Source organism: Nyctereutes procyonoides, unplaced genomic scaffold (genome assembly GCF_905146905.1).
Source record: "Nyctereutes procyonoides isolate TBG_1078 unplaced genomic scaffold, NYPRO_anot_genome, whole genome shotgun sequence".
Classification (NCBI taxonomy): Eukaryota; Metazoa; Chordata; class Mammalia; order Carnivora; family Canidae; genus Nyctereutes; species Nyctereutes procyonoides.
The window spans coordinates 3,187,638-3,207,039 of record NW_026575157.1 but is presented as its reverse complement, the minus strand read 5'-3'; the positions used below and the strand labels follow the sequence as shown (position 1 = coordinate 3,207,039).

The 19,402-nt window shown below is 38.3% G+C and overlaps 1 protein-coding gene across 3 annotated transcripts in view; it reads left to right on the top strand.

Moving 5' to 3' along the window:
• CUNH21orf91 (chromosome unknown C21orf91 homolog) overlaps positions 1-19,402 on the top strand; it is a 63,047-nt gene that overhangs the window by 32,259 nt on the left and 11,386 nt on the right. The window contains exons 1-2 of one of the 3 annotated variants that reach the window (XM_055313839.1): positions 2,145-2,238; positions 3,154-3,287. In XM_055313839.1, coding sequence (XP_055169814.1) covers positions 3,161-3,287 — 127 coding nt within the window. In that variant the 5' untranslated portion in view covers positions 2,145-2,238; positions 3,154-3,160. Of the gene's footprint in view, positions 1-2,144; positions 2,239-2,590; positions 2,777-3,153; positions 3,288-19,402 lie in introns of those variants that run through there. The other 2 variants (XM_055313841.1, XM_055313838.1) reach the window with 2 other exon arrangements.

Genomic DNA, 19,402 nt, shown 5'->3' with positions numbered 1-19,402 from the left:
AGTACACAAAAAGACTTATAAATGAATATTCATAACAGCTTTACAATAATAGTCCCAAAACTAGAAACAACACATGGGAGTAACAAATTGTGCAATATTACTCAATAATAAAAAGGAACTACTGCAAAACATCACCATGAATCTCATAAACATGCTGAATGAAAGCAGTCAATCACAAAAGAATACATACCACTTAATTCCATGTATAAAAAGTACTAGGGAAAGCAAAACTTGCCTTTAGTGATATAAATTAGATGGTGGGGGGGGGGTGACTGCAGAGAGCCATAAGGGAATTTTCGGATTGTGGAAATGCTCAATAAAATGACTGGGGTGGTTGTTACACAGTTTATACATTCGTCAAAATTCACCGATTATACTTTTGAAATGTAAAAATCTTATTTCTGTAAATCAGGACTGGATTTGTTGACTTGCAAAACAACAATAACAACAAGGGTCGGGAGTTTTAAGGAGAGTTAACAGGGCAAAATGCCACAGAAAAAGAGAAAACTCTGAGAATTGAAAAGAATTTGTTTTTACTACAAGGAAAGCATGAGTGATTTTACAGAGCATTTTATTGAAACGATGTGTAGAATCCATGATGCAAGACATTTTAGTTATACTTATCTAGACTGAGAAATTCAAACAGACACAAATGCAGACTATTCTATTCCAATTAATGCTTCTCAAACTTCAGTGTGCATAGGAATCCCCTAAAGATCTTGTTTAAACGCAAGTTTTGACTCAGGAAGTCTCGTGTAAGAGCTGAGCTTCTGCATTCGTAACACAACACCAGGGGATGATGCTGTTGCTGGTTCATCTACTGCACTTTAAGTAGCAAGAACCTGGATCACTTTTCTGAGGCATCAACGGTTCGTATCCCGGTGACAATCTGGTCTAGAAATTCCCCAGACCATTCCTACCATCAGCCACATGCACACTGACAACCCAGCCCGCTTCCTACTAGTGGATGTAACCAGTACCAGGTGCTTAGGATGCTCTTGAAAATAACAGTGGGGGATCCCTGGGTGGCGCGGCGGTTTGGCGCCTGCCTTTGGCCCAGGGCGCGATCCTGGAGATACGGGATCGAGTCCCACGTCGGGCTCCCGGTGCATGGAGCCTGCTTCTCCCTCTGCCTGTGTCTCTGCCTCTCTATCTCTCATTCTGTGTGACTATCATAAATAAATAAAAATTAAAAAAAAAAAAAGAAAATAACAGTGATTTCACATCAGCAGCCTTGGGTTCAAGTCCCAGTTGTTTCTATTCAACTACAATCCGAGTGAGTCATTCCCAGGCTGCAAAAGGAGAGAATAGTTCCTGTTTCTCCCCTCTAGGCGGTCGTGATGACTCCAACAGAAAACGTAAGTGAAAGTATTGCATGAACTATAACCTTAAAAAAAAAAAAAAAAAAAAGGATGGCTGAACTTGTCAGGCCAAGTGGGCCATAAGTACCACAGACTTTGAGAACCGGGCGGGACCTAAAAATAAAAGCGGGGGATGCAGGGGCGGGGGCGGGGGCGGGGGCGGGGGGGGTATCTGGGATTATCCCTGCGGGCAAGCAAGGACCGGACCATATTATAGGGGAGGGGAGCCCCGTCTAAAAAGTCAGCTCCTGTTTTCAAAATTGTCCCTAAATTATGAAACCTGAAAAAGGAACTTTTCCCTTATTGATATATTTCAGCTGGAGCCTAACTCGACGTCCAGTGATGCTACTGCTTCAGGGCTACCGATTTCAAAGAAAATCCTACCCACGCGTCTCCGTCCCCTTCTCCCACCGCTTCGTCACCTTTCTGCCCCCGCCCCCTGCGGCCCCCACCCGGGGGCAGTAGTTTCCACTACGCTCCAGGGGGAGGTGGCCACGGACTCCTCCATCGACTTGCCTCGCGGGGGGGGGGGCGCGCGGGCTGCCACGTTGCAGAGAATCGTAAGAGGTCAGGCCGGGAGGCGCCGAATCCCGAGGAGGTCCCAGCCGAGGCCGCGGCGCGGGTGCGGGCGGCGACGGGGGGAGCCCCGGCCGCCGGGCCCGCGCGCAGCTCTGCGCCTCCCCGCGCCTCCCCCCCGCAGCCTCGGCGGGATGGCGCCGGCGGGAGGGGCGGGGCCAGGCGCGGGCTGCCGCCTCGCCTCGCCTCGCCTCGCCTCGCCTCGCCTCGCCTCGGCCGCGGCCGCCCCCGCTGCTGCCGGAAACAATAGTGGAGGAGCCCGAGGCGCGCGGAACGGCTGCTGCGGCGCGCGGAGCCGACGGTAAAGCCCTCGCGCCCCGGTCCCCGGCCCGCCCGCGCCGCCGCCCCGAGCCCCGTGGCCCTTCGCCCGGCTCCGCGCGGGGCGCCCCGACGGACGCAGACGCGGTCCCGGGTCCGGGCATCCCGAGCGGCGGGCGCGCGCCGCCAACGCCGGATGCGGACCGGGCGCCCGGCCCCCGAGGCGCGGAGTCCCGGGCTGCGCGGCTGCCTCGGCCCTCGGACGCCGGCTTCCTGGGTGGGAGGAAGCCCGGGGCGAGCGGACCCCGCGGCGCCTCGCGGCCCGGCGCGGACGCCCCGGCCCCGGCCGTGCCCGAGCCGCACGGGGAGCCCTCGCTGCCCGGCCTGCCTGCCTTCGGGCGCGGTGGCCGCTGCCGGGACGTCGTCCCCGCGTGCTCGCGCCTCCACGTGTGTGTTGGTGCCGCTGCCGCGATGGGAAGGAAGCCTGCGTCCGTCGAGCTAGCGGAACGCTCCTAAGGGTTCCCACGATGAAGTTGGCAAAGCCGTGTCCCGAGCAGGTTTCCTGCAGTTAAGAGCGTTAAGTAGGTTGCAGGACGCCCCCCCCCCCCCCGGCAGCGCCGCCGAGCCGTCGCGGCGGGTCGGGGCCGGGGCGGGGTCGGGGCAGAGCGGGACCCCGCAAACTGCTTTCCTTCAGAACCCCCCCTTCTCCGCCACATGAAACGCGGCATCAGAAAGGGCGCTTGGGCGTAGTGACCCCTGTGGCGAGGCTGTAAGTTTTGCTGGCTTTGTGTCTGTCTACTCGGTACAAGTGTGACCTCGAAGTCCAAGCATGGCGATGCTTGCTTGATGCGTCTGTTGCAGGGGATCCAAGAGCCGCCTCCTCCCAGAAGTTCCTGGGACTTGCCGCGCTGTCAGAGCTCTTGAAGCGGCCTGACCTTCCCTCTCTGTTTCTTAACAGGGGCACTATGCACGAAGAGGAGCAGTTCGTGAACATTGATCTGAATGATGACAACATTTGCAGCGTTTGTAAACTGGGAACAGACAAAGAAACGCTCTCCTTCTGCCACGTTTGTTTTGAGCTAAACATTGAGGGTAAGGACGCAGTATAGGTTCACTTTATGGCATGAACTTGACACAAACGACTTCTGCTGAACTAGGCACAAGGTAAAATAAAATGTCTTGAGTGATTGGAAATTGCGCCCAGTATGATGCGTGAAGACCTGTGAAAGATAAGGATTTATGGAAACGAAGCTGAAGTTCTCACAACTGTGAACTTAAATCTTTTCCCTTTTTTAAACTCCCCAGTACTAACCCCATTTTTGCTAATATAAAAACAGAGAGTGAATATCGACTGGTAAACGCCTTTTCTGGTTTGAGACCTTACTAAGCTGTCACGTTTAACAGACCTGTGTGGATGCTTTTGTTCTTTTTGTATTAAGAACATAACCAGACGTTTGTGTTGATGGGCACATGTAATTTAAATCCTTTGGCCTTCCAGGCTGGTACCTGACTGAGGTGAACCAGAAACTCTTCCCTAGTGCTGTCTTATCCGGAAAAACATTTTTAGATTTTTACATGACTTCTTTCCAGTGATCACACACACTTTTAATGATTTCTAAAAACCAAAAAAGGTTTTTTACATTTCCTAATAGTATCTCTGAAAGCATATGAAAAAGAGTTCTCCAAATATTAAAAAAAAAAAAATGTTATCGTGTACTATTTGTTTGGATTGATGTACAGTTAATGTGTGTATGGACATTAATTGTTTGCCCCCAAGAAACATGCGGGATATGTTTCTTTAATCTTGATGTTATGGTAAAACCTTGATTTAAAAAAAAAAAACAACTTAGGACTCAAACTAAAAAATCTTATATTCTTGTAATAAAAAATTATAATTATATGATACTCATTTTCCATTTAAGATAGTTTTGGTAATGAAAGTGTTGCCATTTTTTTCTCTGGAAGAATTGCAGTTGCTGAACATTTTAATTGATGGAAGATCAAGGATTTCTTGGGGATAAATAGAATATTTATAGTTTTGGTTTTAATAAGTGGGGTGATTATAACTGATTTAAAAGGGCTCACTTAAAAAATATGATTCTTTTATAGATTTGAGTTACCATGTCCTTAATCATGCTTCAGTGAAAGATCTAAATTTATATTCTTTGAAAATAGAGTTGGCTTATATTAATTCTTCTACATAGTAGATTGTAATTTTGGATGAGCAAAGGCATTAGAAGTGATCCAGCCCAAACCTGTATTTTACTTTGAAGGAAACTGGGGGCCAAATAGTAGGACTGTTTGTTCAAGGTTGCTCTAGTGGCGATAACTGTTGTTAGGTGCCAGACACTGTACTAAGTACTTTGCATGGATTACCTTATTTAGCTAAGAATAGCTCTGGGATGGCTTCTGTTAGCATTTTAAAGGTAATGGAACCTAACCTTGAGACCTAAGAAGCCTATTTTGAAGTCACATAGCAATAATTGACATGCTGGGGTTTGAAGTCTGGTGGTCTCTTTCCAGTATATAGGACCTTAATTTTGTTCATCTATTGTCAGTAGTTATTTTATTTGATACGGCTAATCTTAGAAACCCATTTTCCTGAATCTTCATTAGCTATCCCTGCTATTGGATCAGCCAACTTTACCTAACCAGTGCTTTATACTAAAATCATCATTAGTGGTGATCATGCTGTGATAGAATTTTTCCACAGAAACCCTAAACTTCCATAATTGCTTTTCTAGCCTTTTTAAAATACGCCTTTTAACTGGTTTTCTGTCATTACACAGAGAACATACAAATATTACTCAGGTACCACTTTTGTAAATATTTCATTTCTGATAATATCTGTTTTTTAAAAAGCCAGATAGAGCGCATACTCAAGCAGGGAGTGGGGAAGTGCAGGAGGAGCAGAAGGAAGAGGGAGAGAGAGAATCTCAAGCTCATCTGCTGAGTGCCGTCTCCATCTCAGGACTGAGATCATGACCTGAGCAGAAATCGAGTCACACTTAACCCACTAAGCCACTCAAGTGCCCCTGATAATATCTATCTTAATATATAAACATAAGTCATATGCTGTTGAAATAATACTTGTTTAACTTAAAGGACAGTTGTCAATTTTAATTAGAACTGTTTCATTTTATGCACTGTGTACACTCAAGATTTTAGATTTTTAAAATCGAATTAAACCTTCATAAAGAAAAATTATTTTAGAATTAAATTTTCATCTCTATTTGGTGTCCATTCACCCAAATATATACATTTTTATATTTACTGCAGCGACAAGCTAGTCTATTATAACCATTTTAATTTAATGTCATAAGATTATTGTAGGAGAAAAGAGAGGGGAATGAGAATTCTGAATTCCACAAAATTTTGGCTTTTGTACTAGTATACAGGTTTTTTAAAGTCAATGGGGGAAAAATGTGATAATAAAGTAATCATAGACCTAAAAAATTAACAAGGTATATTCTTACTTGTGTCAGTATTAAAGTTTCTTTCCCCTACAAAGCTATTAGCACAATGCCAATCAATAAATGTTAGAATGTAAGAGGACCACACACACACACAAAAAAAAAAAAAAAAGATGTAAGAGGAACTTTTAAAAATATGACATTTAAGTTTACTAGTTTGGTATAACTTTTTGTAGTATGGGGTAATGTTGCTCTTACCTGCTTTCTTAGTTTACTAATTGCTAAATTTGCTCTAAATCCTTCTATTTTCTGTGCTAAGAGAGCAGTTAAATTCCCTTGAGGAATAATAACAATTTACCTAATTTTGAGTCCACACATTTGTAGTAAATAAAAATATTTTAGATATTTGGGGTTAGTATACAGGTTGCTAATTAGGTCAAATCAAAACTGGTCTAATTAAATGGCCTCGTCTAAAAGCTGTGTACGTGCATATATTTACAAAATGAAAACAAAAGAAGAAAGAAATAACAAAAGGCAGCCAAATCTTGTCAGATTTCGTATTCTGAGCATGATTCTAAATTGCCTTTTTTCTGTGGCTTTACAGTAATTAAAAGGAAATAGTACCTACATTTTGTATACTTCCTGTATACTTCAAGGACTAAGAAATCTACTTTGAGGATTCAGTTCTTTTGAAGTGCTCGTAAAATTGATTTTTTTGTTGTACCTGTAATTCACCATTAGAATAGCTTGCCTATGGATTGGAAGACAGATGCATAAACTTCCTAATATTCATGGCCCATATCCTTGGCCATAAAACATTATAAACTTTTATGCATGTATGATCAGATATTCTAATATGCATCATAGTTCATTATGGTAAAATTTCTACAGTTAGTGACAAAATTATTACCCTTCCATAAGCTATTGAAGCTGGGAGGAAGGTAGCCCAGAGCAGTCAGGAGACAGTAATGAAGCTTAGTTGTAAAAGGTAACACAGTCAGAAATGAAACCAGAAAGGACAAAGATCCAGGACTCTGATCTGTTACTATATACTATCTGTTTTCATTTTGTGCCAAAATACCGTGCAAATAATGCTTAGAGCATTCCTACCTTCCTCTAATAATTGACTTTTTTTTCCTGGAGAGAGAAATTTTTTTTAGAAGACTGAATCGGTTCCTCTTATGACAAGCAAAGTTTTAGTCTAACTTGACGGTTGATTAGTAAGCATTACTAAAGCTTACTAGTGCATCTCGGTCTTCATTCTCCCCCTGATTTTCTTGAACTTTCTAGGAACTTTTCTAGAAGCCAGTCCAAAATTCAGATCCTTGGTAATCTTTTCAGCAAGAAAAGTCTATAGGTGTTTTCTCTTGGTTGAGGCACTTGGTGAACTGTGCTTGCTTTTGATCTCATTCTTCTTTGATTCTGTGTTTTTGACCAAAACAGTGTACACATTGTTAATAATCAGGGAGCAGTTTGAATCTCAGTATTAAATCCTGATTTGGTTTGGGTGTTGAGACTGGTTATTTGCTACTCAAAGTCTGTCAAAGGCTCTTCCTCTGTCTTGCTTCTGACATAGTAGCATCTTTCCACTTAAGTAAAAGGATTCCTTGTAATAGGGAGAGTATATACATATATATATATACATACATATATATATATATATATTGCTAACTGAATCTGGCATTTGCCTCTTTCTGTTGTTTCACATAATTGCCAACATCGTACATTGGTGTTAACTGAGGGAGTACTCTTAAAACTTAATGTGACTTCTGAACTTTAACTTGGTTATCTTTGATATACTTAAATATATAAACTTAAAAACATATAAAAATATATAAATATACAAGGTTAATTTTTTTTTCTCAGCTGCCTTTTTAATGACACTTTAAATAAACCTGAATACTTTTTAAATGGCTGTAACAGTAAAACCTTATTATTTGGACAGAAGTAGGGAGGGATGGAAGTGGCAAGTGGGTTTGACTGGTGATAAGTTTAAATTATAGAATATTTTAAAAGAAAAATAATTGAATCTAGGTTAATAACATCTAGTGCAGATTTGTGACTTTAACTGGCAACCCATTTATGAGGAGCCAGGTTCCACAGTCTTATCCCTGTTCCAATTATGGTAGCTTTTAGTTACTGCCCACTTTCCCTTTTTAACTTTGAGAAGTTTTCTAATTCTACAGTCTAGGATGAATTTAAAGCTTAGATCATACACAGATTTTGGTTGGGAAGATATATCCATTAGGAATGAGAGCTGACTGGACAGAACAGGAAATCCAGATAATAATGGTGAAGTAAAGTAAAATGGATATTTATATCTCCCATATAAAAAGAACTTGAATCTGGAGTTGGTGTGATAGCTCCATGATCAGAAGGACTCAAGCTGTTTCTATTTTTCTATTCCACCTTCTTACCACATACTTAACCATCTTCAAGGTCATCTGTAAGGAGTTTTTCCTGAATTCCCACCTAATAGTTTCTTGCACATTTCATTGCCCTTTAAGAGAAGATGCTCCAAACAAAATCAGTGTTTACAAAAAGAGGGAGGGACAAAGGATATTGAGTAGGCACCAAGCAAAATCAGCCACAGAGGCCTTTCTAGTAATTAAAGGTCATTCCACGTTGAAGACAAACTATTTGAGCTATAGCTAATACCAACAAGTAAGCTCTGATGATTCTTCTAATCCTGGAATTAGAACTAGAAGGGTTTTTAGCAAAATGAAGGGTTGTATTCTGAGGATAGGCATGTAGCCGGATCACATGTGGACTTCTTGACAGAAAGCCGTAAGAATTTTTAAGTTTCTGACCTATCGAAGAATATAATGTAATGATTAATGCAACTGCTCTTAAAGAGACCCCTCCCAACTTTTTATCCTGTCAGAAACTTGTGTGATTAAGCAAGTTAGAGATTGTAAACTTGGAAAAACTCTTCCTCCTTTCTCCTGGATTCTCTTCATGATAGACTAATATGGTAATTCCACCTTCCTCATACATTTATGTATTTATTTTTAAGATTTTATTCATGGGAGACACAGAGAGACACAGGCAGAGGGAGAAGCAGGCTCCATGCAGGGAGCCTGACACGGGACTTGATCCCGGGTCTCCAGGATCATGCCCTGGGCTGAAGGCAGCGCTAAACCGCTGAGCCACCCAGGCTGCCCCCTCATACCTTTAAGGGAAGATTGCTTTTCTACAGCTGGACACATCTACCACTGCTCCAGTTCTGCTCTATTGATTAAGCCTGTGGGCCCTAGACTCAGACCTGGCCTTGCATCTTGACCCTGCCCATACTAGTGGGCTGTCCTTGGCAAGATACCTAAGTTTCTGTGTCATACTGGTTCTCAGATATGACCAGGAAGAGCAATTTCATATTTGTATTTCTTAATCTTGAATTCAGTGTGCCAGGATCAAATTCAAAAGGCCGAACTCCAGTCGTTGCCATTTGTTCCAAGAAGAGTACTTGGCAGAATAAGCAGCAGAGCTCAGATTTGTTTGTTCTTGATGCTCAAGAGAAAGCAGCAGAGTAACTGAAGCATAGTGATTAAGAGCACAGGTTCCAATGATGTGCTCCAAAGGTCCAGAAAGTCCGGGGACTGGCGGGGGGGCAGACACTCCAGAGCCAGACTGTCTGGATGCAAATTCCCATTTACTAACTGGGAGAACTTGGGCAAATTACTTATGGGTATTACTAGTCTGTCAGTGCAGCTAGAGGGTATGCCCATCTAAGTTTTAAATAGGAAATGATAAATATTTATTTTTCTCCCATTTAGTGACACAATGTATAGCTAAAGTGCCTGTAGAAATGCCTAGGAAGGTTGGAAAGCCTCACTTTGCCAACTGATTTTTTTAAGTATAATCAAGCATTTACCGTAGCTAACAGAGCCCTCCCATCAGGACTAAGAGGTTAAGTGGTAGTGGTGCCATTTATATGTAGCGAAATGAAGGCTCTGAGGTCAAGTAAAAGTGCCTTAGAGAGTCACATTGATAATAAGCAACACAGAAGGGATTCAGATCAGGTCTCATGTCAGAGCTGTTATACCACTGAGAAACGAACATTTCTCTGACTTTTGTCATATTTTAAAAGCTCAAATTGTAGATCAGCACCTGTATAATGATACCATTTACTTAGTGGTTTTCCTAATGTTTCTGATTAGTCCTGATACTCTTTATAGGTTTTTGTTTTTCTGTTTTTTTAAATGTTGGTATTCGCCCTCATTCTGTGGGCTTTCGGAACCTTTTATATAATGCAAAGTAGCAAAATAACTCCTGCCTCCTTGCTTCTTCCCCCAAGCTACACATCCACAAGCAACTAATTTTTAGACATCTTTACTTGTGTAGTCCATGAGTACTTCAGATTATATGTCCAAATCTAAGCTATTATTCCACCCCTATCCATATCTTTTCAGAATGATGAATGAATAAACAAACAAATTCCCCCTCCATCCCTGTACCAGAAATAATCAGGGTTGGCAGTCAAGTGTGGAGAAGGTAAAGACTTACATGCCTAGCTAAAATAATGCAAGGTATCTCTACAGAGAGAACCCACTTGTATCTTAATTCTTAAAAATTTACTTCTCAAAGGAGCCTTCTTGCCTTTCACTGCCCCCTTTTCCCCTCTACACCCCCCCTCTCTTCACAGCACTTATAATTGTTTATTTGCTGTGTGTGTGTCTGATGTGCTTCCCTCCCCCCATTTGTAATTCCATGAGGGCATGGATTTCTTTTCTTGTCTGTTTTGGTAGTATGTAATCAGTAGCACAAGGACTGGCAAGGAATAATGAGCAAATATTTGATGAATGAATCAGTCTAAAGGAGACTTTTGAATATTGCTTTTCTTTACATTCTTTCCTTTAAACTTGCTCACAGTGAAACTTTTCTGCTGTATTTCTGCCTTTTTTACAGAATTTCATGAGATCTTTCTGGAGTCTTCTAAAAGTTTTATGAATCTTATCGGTAGAACTTTGTATCATATTGAAAAAAAGTGTAGCCAATGATACTAATTGGTTCTTTTTCAGTCAGGAGGATAAAATACAAGCATAGTATTTTTCCGCAAACAGCAAGAACTTTTAACAGGACTATGTTTAGAAAGGGAGTTTCTAGATTGATTTTATACATTGCATTCCTCTTATTCTGGACACCCCAACATAGTGATTTGTGCTCATCTTGATGACCCCGAGGCATTTGATGATCCTGAGTCCCTTTTTAAATCAGTGATAAAAACGTACTCATTAAATCAGTAATTTAAAGTTGAAAACAAGCAGAATATACAGCCCATAATATCTTAGTAGTAACATCATAATTATAAATAAAAATGATTTGTTAGAATATTTTAAATGGGCATTCTGGTTTAACTTTATTTCATCTCATTGTGTGACAAAGATGAAAAATGTTTTATGAGATATGGAAATAAGTCTAGGTTGAAAATCTTTAATATGTAGGTCAAATTATTCTCAGTAAAGGGATATAATTTTTGTGATTAAAATAACCTAAAACTATTACTGGAAAGTTGATAAAGAGAAATCAGCTACCCAGAGATAAAGGGGTAATTTTTCTATTACATGCAAAGTAATACTGGCCTGTGAAGAAAGAAGACAAAGATAGGTTTCTCTGTTCTCTGAAAGAAGTGAAATACCATTCTCAAGTTGGGAGAGGCTAGTTCAACTGTCAGGAAATACTAAAGAGATTTACACTTTTAGATAAGGGACTTCTGTAAATGAATGGGTATTTGTCAAGTATTGTGCACTTGACATGCATTGTTTTATTTCTTAATATAACTGTACTGTGTTACCACAGTTTGATTAATAAGGAAAGTGAGCAGAGTCTAGGTAACTGGTCCAAAATTGCACAGCTTACAAGTTCAGACCCAAGGTCTCCAATTCTAAAAAACTAAGTTCCTAAATCATTTCTGTCTCCAAAGAAAACTTACATCAACTACTAAAATCTAGGAGATATTAAATAACTCTAGGCAAAGTTAGAGATGAATTATATAAATGTGAATACTGAGGCAAGGAACAAAATCTGGGTCCCAAGAGACGTGTAATTTTTAAAAATTATTTCTACCCATATATTATTTGATTAATACATGTTCAGAGTAGTGTCTGAAAATACACACTTGTTATGACCTGAGAGTGGAGACATGCTGTCTCCATATAGGATGTAATCTCAACAAACAATCTGTCAAGAAAATACAGTTTTTAGAACTCTTGGATTGGACTGGTAATGATTAAAGAGAAGGGGCACACATGTGACTGTCTTGCCATTCCTGCCCAGAAAGGATAAGCTATGAGCTGTAGACTGACATTTGCTACAGAATCATGCAGGTGTCAGCCCATAATGGGGCTGTTCTCTGTCCTCAACCATCCAGGTAATGGAGTTAGCATACCCTGATTAGTTTTTCTCTCAAGAGGAAATTGGGTTCTGGGTAAGTGGAGGCAGTCAGTGCAAACACAAGTGAAAATGTTAGCACCATTCCTGGAATTGCACACCATGTTCTTTTGCTCATTGGCCCCAATAAGTGCCTGGGGCACTTTTAGAAAAAAACCGTTTATGAGGTGAGTTTTCTTGTTTCTGAGTTTAGACGATAATAAGCATTGAACTTAAACTACGTCGATTGAATATTATAGAAATTATTTAGAACATGTTTAAAAATACTGTACTTCTGTTGATGTTCTAGTAAAACTTAAAATTTTCCAGTGTTTATTACTAAATATAATATAGGGACAACATATCTTTATATTTGTATAGCACTTTAGAAATTGGAAGGTGCTTTTACAGCACCTTAAATTTAATCTCCACATTATATAGGAAATTAAGTGTGAATTTCAAATGTAGTAATATATAAAAAAAAAAGTGTAAGCGATTGAAACCAAAGTGACTAACACTGAAAAATTATCAAAATGTGATATTACATATAGCTCTAGTTAGAATGGATTTAAATTATGCTGATCCAATTTGGTACACCATCTGTTAGGATTTTGATAAGGGGAATAAACTCATTAAAACACAGCATTGGATTTATAGTTTGTGATAAGAGAACAGTTTATTTACAAATAATTTTAAATACAAATATTTACTGTATTGATTTGTGGTAGCTTTTTGCCATTACTGTATCAGTCATGTACCAATAAGGCAGAATAATGATTTGTGTGTACCTATTAAAATCTAAACCATAATTAAAGCTATGTGGTTGGGTTCATAGCAATTTTTAAGCACAGTTATCAGTAAATACTAAGTAACTGCCAGAAATTGTAGTAGCTGAGGATAAGACATTGGGCAAAACAAACATAAATCCCCACCACCGCAAAATTTACATGAGAGGAGAGAAAAGACAATAGAATAAATTAATTGTATAGTATGTTAGAAGAGGCTATGGGGTTATTTGCCTTTATGAAGTATAAATTCAGTCACCAATATATTTTTCCATGTATTATCTTAGTTAAAATTCACACTTACTGTTCATTTCTTGTGTAATAACAAGGCAATTAAATTTAATAGACCATAAAAGCACCTTTTAATCTCTACAATGTTCTACAAATATATTTAAATGACATTTTTAATATCTAAAACTTAGGATAACTGGTAGAATAATATCTACTATGTTGACAAAGTTTAGTGGTATTGGGGAGTATTTCAAAATTAACATAAAATACTATTACTCATATTTTATATTTCTATCAACAAATACTTAATGGTCTTTAAGTATTGAGGATAGTATAAAATATTTTAAAGTTTTTGTATTCTTTCTACTTCCTCATTAGCATTGTTAATAATAATTACCATGACAACTTTTCTGTTACTCAGTAAATCCTTTCAACCACAGTTTGTTTTTTATTCATAATATAAAAATTATGTTTACTTGTCCGTGTCTTCCCTTACATCCTTTGGGTCTTTGGATCTTCACCAAGGATTGCCAGATAAAACTGTAATGTGGTTAAGATTTTCTTTGAGGCAGAACTGCTTTCACTTAAAGGTAAATACTTTTCCTTGCTAGATACATTGTGAACCTAAGAAAATTCAGTCTTGGAAAAACTTGAGAATTTTAGGGATGTATCTTTTATGATTTCAATACCTTGGTTTTTATTATTTCATTTAGTCCATTGGAACACACGGTACAATACTTAAAGCATAATAATTTGTCTTGGACTAAGGAATGCTATGTCCTTTCCCAAACCAAAATGTATCTCTTCACAGGCATGGTTTTAAATGTTTTTCATTGAAAAAGCAAATTATGCCTATTACAGAAAAGTCAAAATACAGGAAGCAGTATTGAGATTCAGGGGCCCCGGGTGGCTCAGTCAATTAAGCGGCTGCCTTCAGCTCAGGGTCTCAGGGTCCTGGGATCAAGCCATGCATTGTGTTCCCTGCTCAATGGTAAGTCTGCTTCTCCCTCTCCCTTTGTGTGCACTTGTGCACTCTCCCCCCCCCCATTCTCTCTTGCTATCTCTCAAGTAAATAAATCTTTAAAAAATAATATTATGATTCATAGTCCCACCTATCTACCAACAATCTCTTGATATACCTTTGGTATGTTCTTCTAAATTATTTTCTGCAGGTAGACTATATATGTTACGTGTACACACACGTATAGTAAATCGTGTTTAAAAAACGAAATTATGCTGTACCACTTAATAATTAGCCTTTTCATTTACTATATTAGGAACATCTTTTTCACGTTAGGTAAAATTCTACCACTTTTTCTTTGAGTTCCATTGTACCCTAATTTATCTAGCCACTATCCCTTTGATGAATGTTTAGCTTCCTTAAAATTTACCAGTACTAAAACATCTTTATATGTACATCTTTTATGCATGTCTGATTAAATCCCCATTTCATTGTAGTTTAAATTCCCAGAGGTAGACTTATAGATCAGGAAATCCCAAGTTGCAGTCCTATCATTTGTTTTAGTGGCTTCTATTACTGCTGAATTAATACCATGTAATCTTCCAATTAAAAAAAAACTATTTGTTTCACAATGGGAAAATTTTATTGTATGTCAGTTCTCCTTTGTTTAGTTCTTTCTACTCTAGAATTAGTATGATGCAATTATAGTCACAATATTTCTATTTTAGCATATTGCAGTATGATTCATCAATTACTGCTTTTTTAAGCTCTAGTTTTTCTTATCAAATGGTTAGTGAATTGTAATGATTGTTTCCTATCAACCTGAACTTTTACCATTTACTACGTTGAGTAGTATGTGAATTATACATGATTTCAAATTCACTAGCTAGTATATGTTTACTAGATACTGCTATTTAGCATTTATTTAAGGAATAGTAAACCAGAATTTTAGGAACTGTGATTCAAATGTATGCAGAAGGTTGAGATGCCAAACTGAGGTTTTAAAGTAGCTGCAGGATAGCTTTTCATTTTGTTTTTCTAAATTGTAAGAAAATAAATCATTCAGAACCTTAATCAGGCAGACAAGGTTTCAGGAGATAAAGGACAAAGAATTCATATACCTATAATTTTTTGCTTTTGAACCTGTAATTTTACTTTGTCATAATGATTTGCCCCCATTCATCTGGAGTTACTATAAAGGTGGGTTTTTTCCGTCTTTCTTTTAAGCAACATATATCTTTTTAACTTTATCTTTAGGAAGTTGGGGTTTTTGTTTTTGTTTTTTCCTGCAAATTAGTGCCTCTTTGTGTCACATATAAGTAGATATTTAAAACTGATAACTCAATCATACTACAGTTAATTTGAGTAGCTTTTTAGGAGTCATCTATGACAGCTTTGTGCACAAAAGCAATTTTAGAATAAATGTCAGTACACTCAGTTAAAGCTCTTTTGGGGAAAATGCAACAAGTAGAGGTTTACTTGGGTCAGTTGGATTATTGACAAAACTTTTTATGATGTAACTTTGTGCCACTTAAAAACTATAGTCTAAATTTGACATTTTAACGTATTAGAAAAACAGTTTTTTGTGTCGTATACTACTGTGAGCTTAGTATCCCTATTAGACCATCAGTAAGAACATGAGTAGTAGCTTCTACCCATGTACTCATTCCAAGTACCCTTTTACTTAATTACCTCTGGACAAAGCCCTGTCCAATTTGGTAGCCTCACCACAATGTATATTAAACTAATTACAATTAGATAAGGTTAAAACTTTAGTTCCTTGGTCATAATCAGCTACATTCAAATGCTTAATAGCTACAGGTGGCTAGTGGCTACCATATTGGATAGCAATTAGAGAACAAGTCCATCATCACCGCAAGTTCTATTGGACATTGCTCGTTAAAAAACAGGTAGCTAAATTAAGGACTAGAATTGAGCGTGAATTGTTATTTTTTTATACCATTAGTAATAAACAGTTGTTATGTAGGTGTGTTTCCCCAGTGTTCCAACTGTTAAAATGAAGAAGTAAAATTCACTCTTTTTAACAAGTCATTTGCACTTTATATATCTTTCAATACCTAACCTCAGTTCCTTGGTTACTGGAGATTGCAGTTTATCTTTTAACATTATTTCTCTGAAATCTTTGCTCACTGAAATTTTGCCCTTATAATTCATTTACTGGTTTAAGCTGTTTAACTGCTTGATCCTTCTCTTAGCATACACAAAAACTTCATAATGGAATAAACATCTCTAAGCTGCAATCTGCTGTCTAAAGACCACCTGTTGGTATATCTTTCTTTAGGGCAATGATTCTCAAAATGTGGAAAAGCAAGTTGCTGAGCCCATCTGTATATTGGCTTACTGTTGCCAGCAATTCCATCTGCTAAATGCAGAGATAAGCAATTACCTATTACTTTTAAACAATATGTTCGGTACTTGAATATGACACACACTTAAGTGACTCCTACATTAGCATGGGGTGAGAGGGAATAGGACACTGTTACTACTGCAGTATTCACTAAGGCTCATAGGACAACCAATAAAAATAGAACCCTAGCCTGTTGTGGGTGTGGGAAGGAGGCAGGTGCTCCAGCGATCTCTCCTTGCCTTCCTGCCTTTGGTCTAATTTCCTACCTTTAGTCCCATGACAGGATAGACAATCTGAGCATCCTCCCACTGAATGACTGTGATGGGCAATTGATAGAGTGGTAATAACTTTAAATCCTAGCTTGGCTGCTCCTGCTTGCTGGTCGAGTTAGGTAGCAAAGCCTCATTGGGGGAAAAAAGAGAAAAGCATCATTGCAACAAGCATTTTTACACCAAAGTGGCTCAGACCTATATCACTGTGTCGTCTTGATAAGAGTACGAGTGTCACTAACTAACAAGGCTGCAATATGCCCTATGCTCTCATGAGGAAATGATAGGAACTGTTTTGAATTAAAGAGCACTTGCCCTGTTTTCAGATGGTAGCTGCATCTCATGACTGGCCGGTTTGCTTCCAGATCTTCTGATTTGGTTTTGAAGAGAAACCGAATTATATGTGGATATAGTTTTTTCTTTTAAAACACTCGTAGGCTAAACAAAACTTGTCTGCATTATGGTCGTGGGTGCGCTGCCTCTACCTATAGAGTATTTTCTCTATTCCTTTTATCAGAAATGGGAATCTGATCCTCACAAAGCAGTAACATCTTAATCCCTTTAGTCTTAATACAACAAAGTTTAGCTCCCCTCCGGTTTTCACAATTAACACTTAAAGCAGCTCAGAATTACTTCTTAATATAAACAGCACATAAACATGCAGGTACTTGTTCTCCCTTCGGTTAGCAACCAAGATAAGATCATCATATAAAGAAAAACACCTTAACTCTCGGAAAATTCTTTAAACTGGGCAAAATGTGAGTCTCCGTATAAAAGATTTTGAAGCAGCACTGCATGAATTGTTGCACAAATGTTGGTCATATTTGAAGGCAATATGTTTAAAATTTCTTCACAACATGTTAAAAGCCTGGAACTTAAATTCATAACTAAATTTTCTTGCCTTATTTAAATATTAAGAAAGAACACAAAAACCCACAGTTTGGAAAACCAATACTGCCAGTTCTTCTGTTCTGCTTTATGTTTGAAGTAAAACTTGAAGTGCTTGCTCTCTTAGGGCTGTCCAGTCTACTAATGATGTGATAACGAGTATTATAGCTTTACATTATCCAGCTACTGCTTGTATTATATATTTGCTTTGCTTGTGGAGCACCAAATCATATGAAACCATTCCTTTGATTGGGGAATGAAATAGGTAATCAAATTCAAAAGGAAGTCTAATTGACAGAGTATGCATACATAAGGCAATCAGATGATAGGATTTAAGACTGTGAAGTACAAAGCCATGTAGCATCAGTGTAGTCGGCTGAGAAGCGTGCTCTTTGACAAGACCAGCTGGTGAACCATTAAGAAAGGATTGCTTAGCTTACCTCATTACCACCAAATCACAAATATGGTCGTCTTCAAGAAGCTGGGGGTAAAATCCAAGGATAATGGGACATGAAATGGGACTTATTAAATGTTTGGGGTTTGTGCCTATTTTGTAGTGCCATTTAGAGTATCATTAGGGGGGGAAATGTTACTACGATAGGCAGGTTAAATATAAAACATGGAAATATCTTTTTTTAAAAGGGCCACTGTGGTCGGTAGACCAAAATATATATATAAAAAAATATATATATATATATATGTATATATATTTGAGTGGTTTTTGCTCTTCTATGGGTTTAACCAAGTTTTCTTAAAAGTAAATTGATCTTAAAGAGGGACTTAAAAGAATAGAAATGGGGATAGCATGCCAGATGGGCTAGTGGGAGGGTTTTCAAAGTATGTGAGAATGGTGTAACAAAATCAGGGACAAAAGTGGGAAAAGATAAAAAAGAAAGAAAACTATTGAATAGAAACAGCTTAACTTTTTAAAAATACCACTGTTGATATAGAAATATACTGCCTATATAAGTTTCTAAATGGCCTCTATCCAGAAGAAACTAGTATACTTTAATAAAAGCAATTATGGTTGTCAATTAAGGTCTTGGTTCTCTAATAATAATGACCTAATGACAAAATTATAAGCACATTTTTGAAGTATGTTTTTAAAGAAGTTCTTGTAATAGGATGTCAATTACATTGCCTTCAACTTTTTTATTAGTAAGGAAGTTGTAATGCAATTTTTGTTGAACTGGTTTGGAAACTTCTTATAACTCAGCTCCTCAAAAATATCAACTCCTTGAATTGCATTTAGGTTCATTCCCTTTCAGAAGCTGCTGAGGAAACAAATTAGTGCTCAAAGCTGTTTACACTTGTAAATACAATTAAAATTGAAAAGTCAGTAGGGAAACTCACTGGGATCTCTGATAATAGCAGTGGTTGTTTCTTTTATAATAATTTGACCTGATGAAGTGGAAAAAACAAAATCACTTCAAGAGTTTATCAAATGGCACATATATTGCAGATACAAATTAAGTGGGCTACTCACATTCTTTGCTAGACTAAAAAGTAATTTCTTTAAATATATGAACTAGTGTATTAGTATACTTTTTGAAAGTTTTAAATTTTTAGAGAGCTTAAGGAAATTAAAGGTATTAATGAGCTACAGCTTACATAAACAGCCTTCTTATATATTCACTGCATGTAAATTTTATTAAAATTATGCAATTCAGTAGAAGTTCATGTTTTTGCCTGGCAGACTGAATGATGCCACAAGATTGCCATTTCTGTAGCAGCACCACTCATCAGTTCTTCAGACTAATAATAGCCCATTAAACAAAATGTAGGACTAACCTCACTGGAGGATGGCTTTCTTTCATTAACCTCTGAGTAGCCTGGCAAAACTGTACATCCTGACTACCTTGCCTAAGATGGGCAAAAGTTCATTGTAGTAGACCTTGAATGATAATTGGTAATAAATTTTATTGG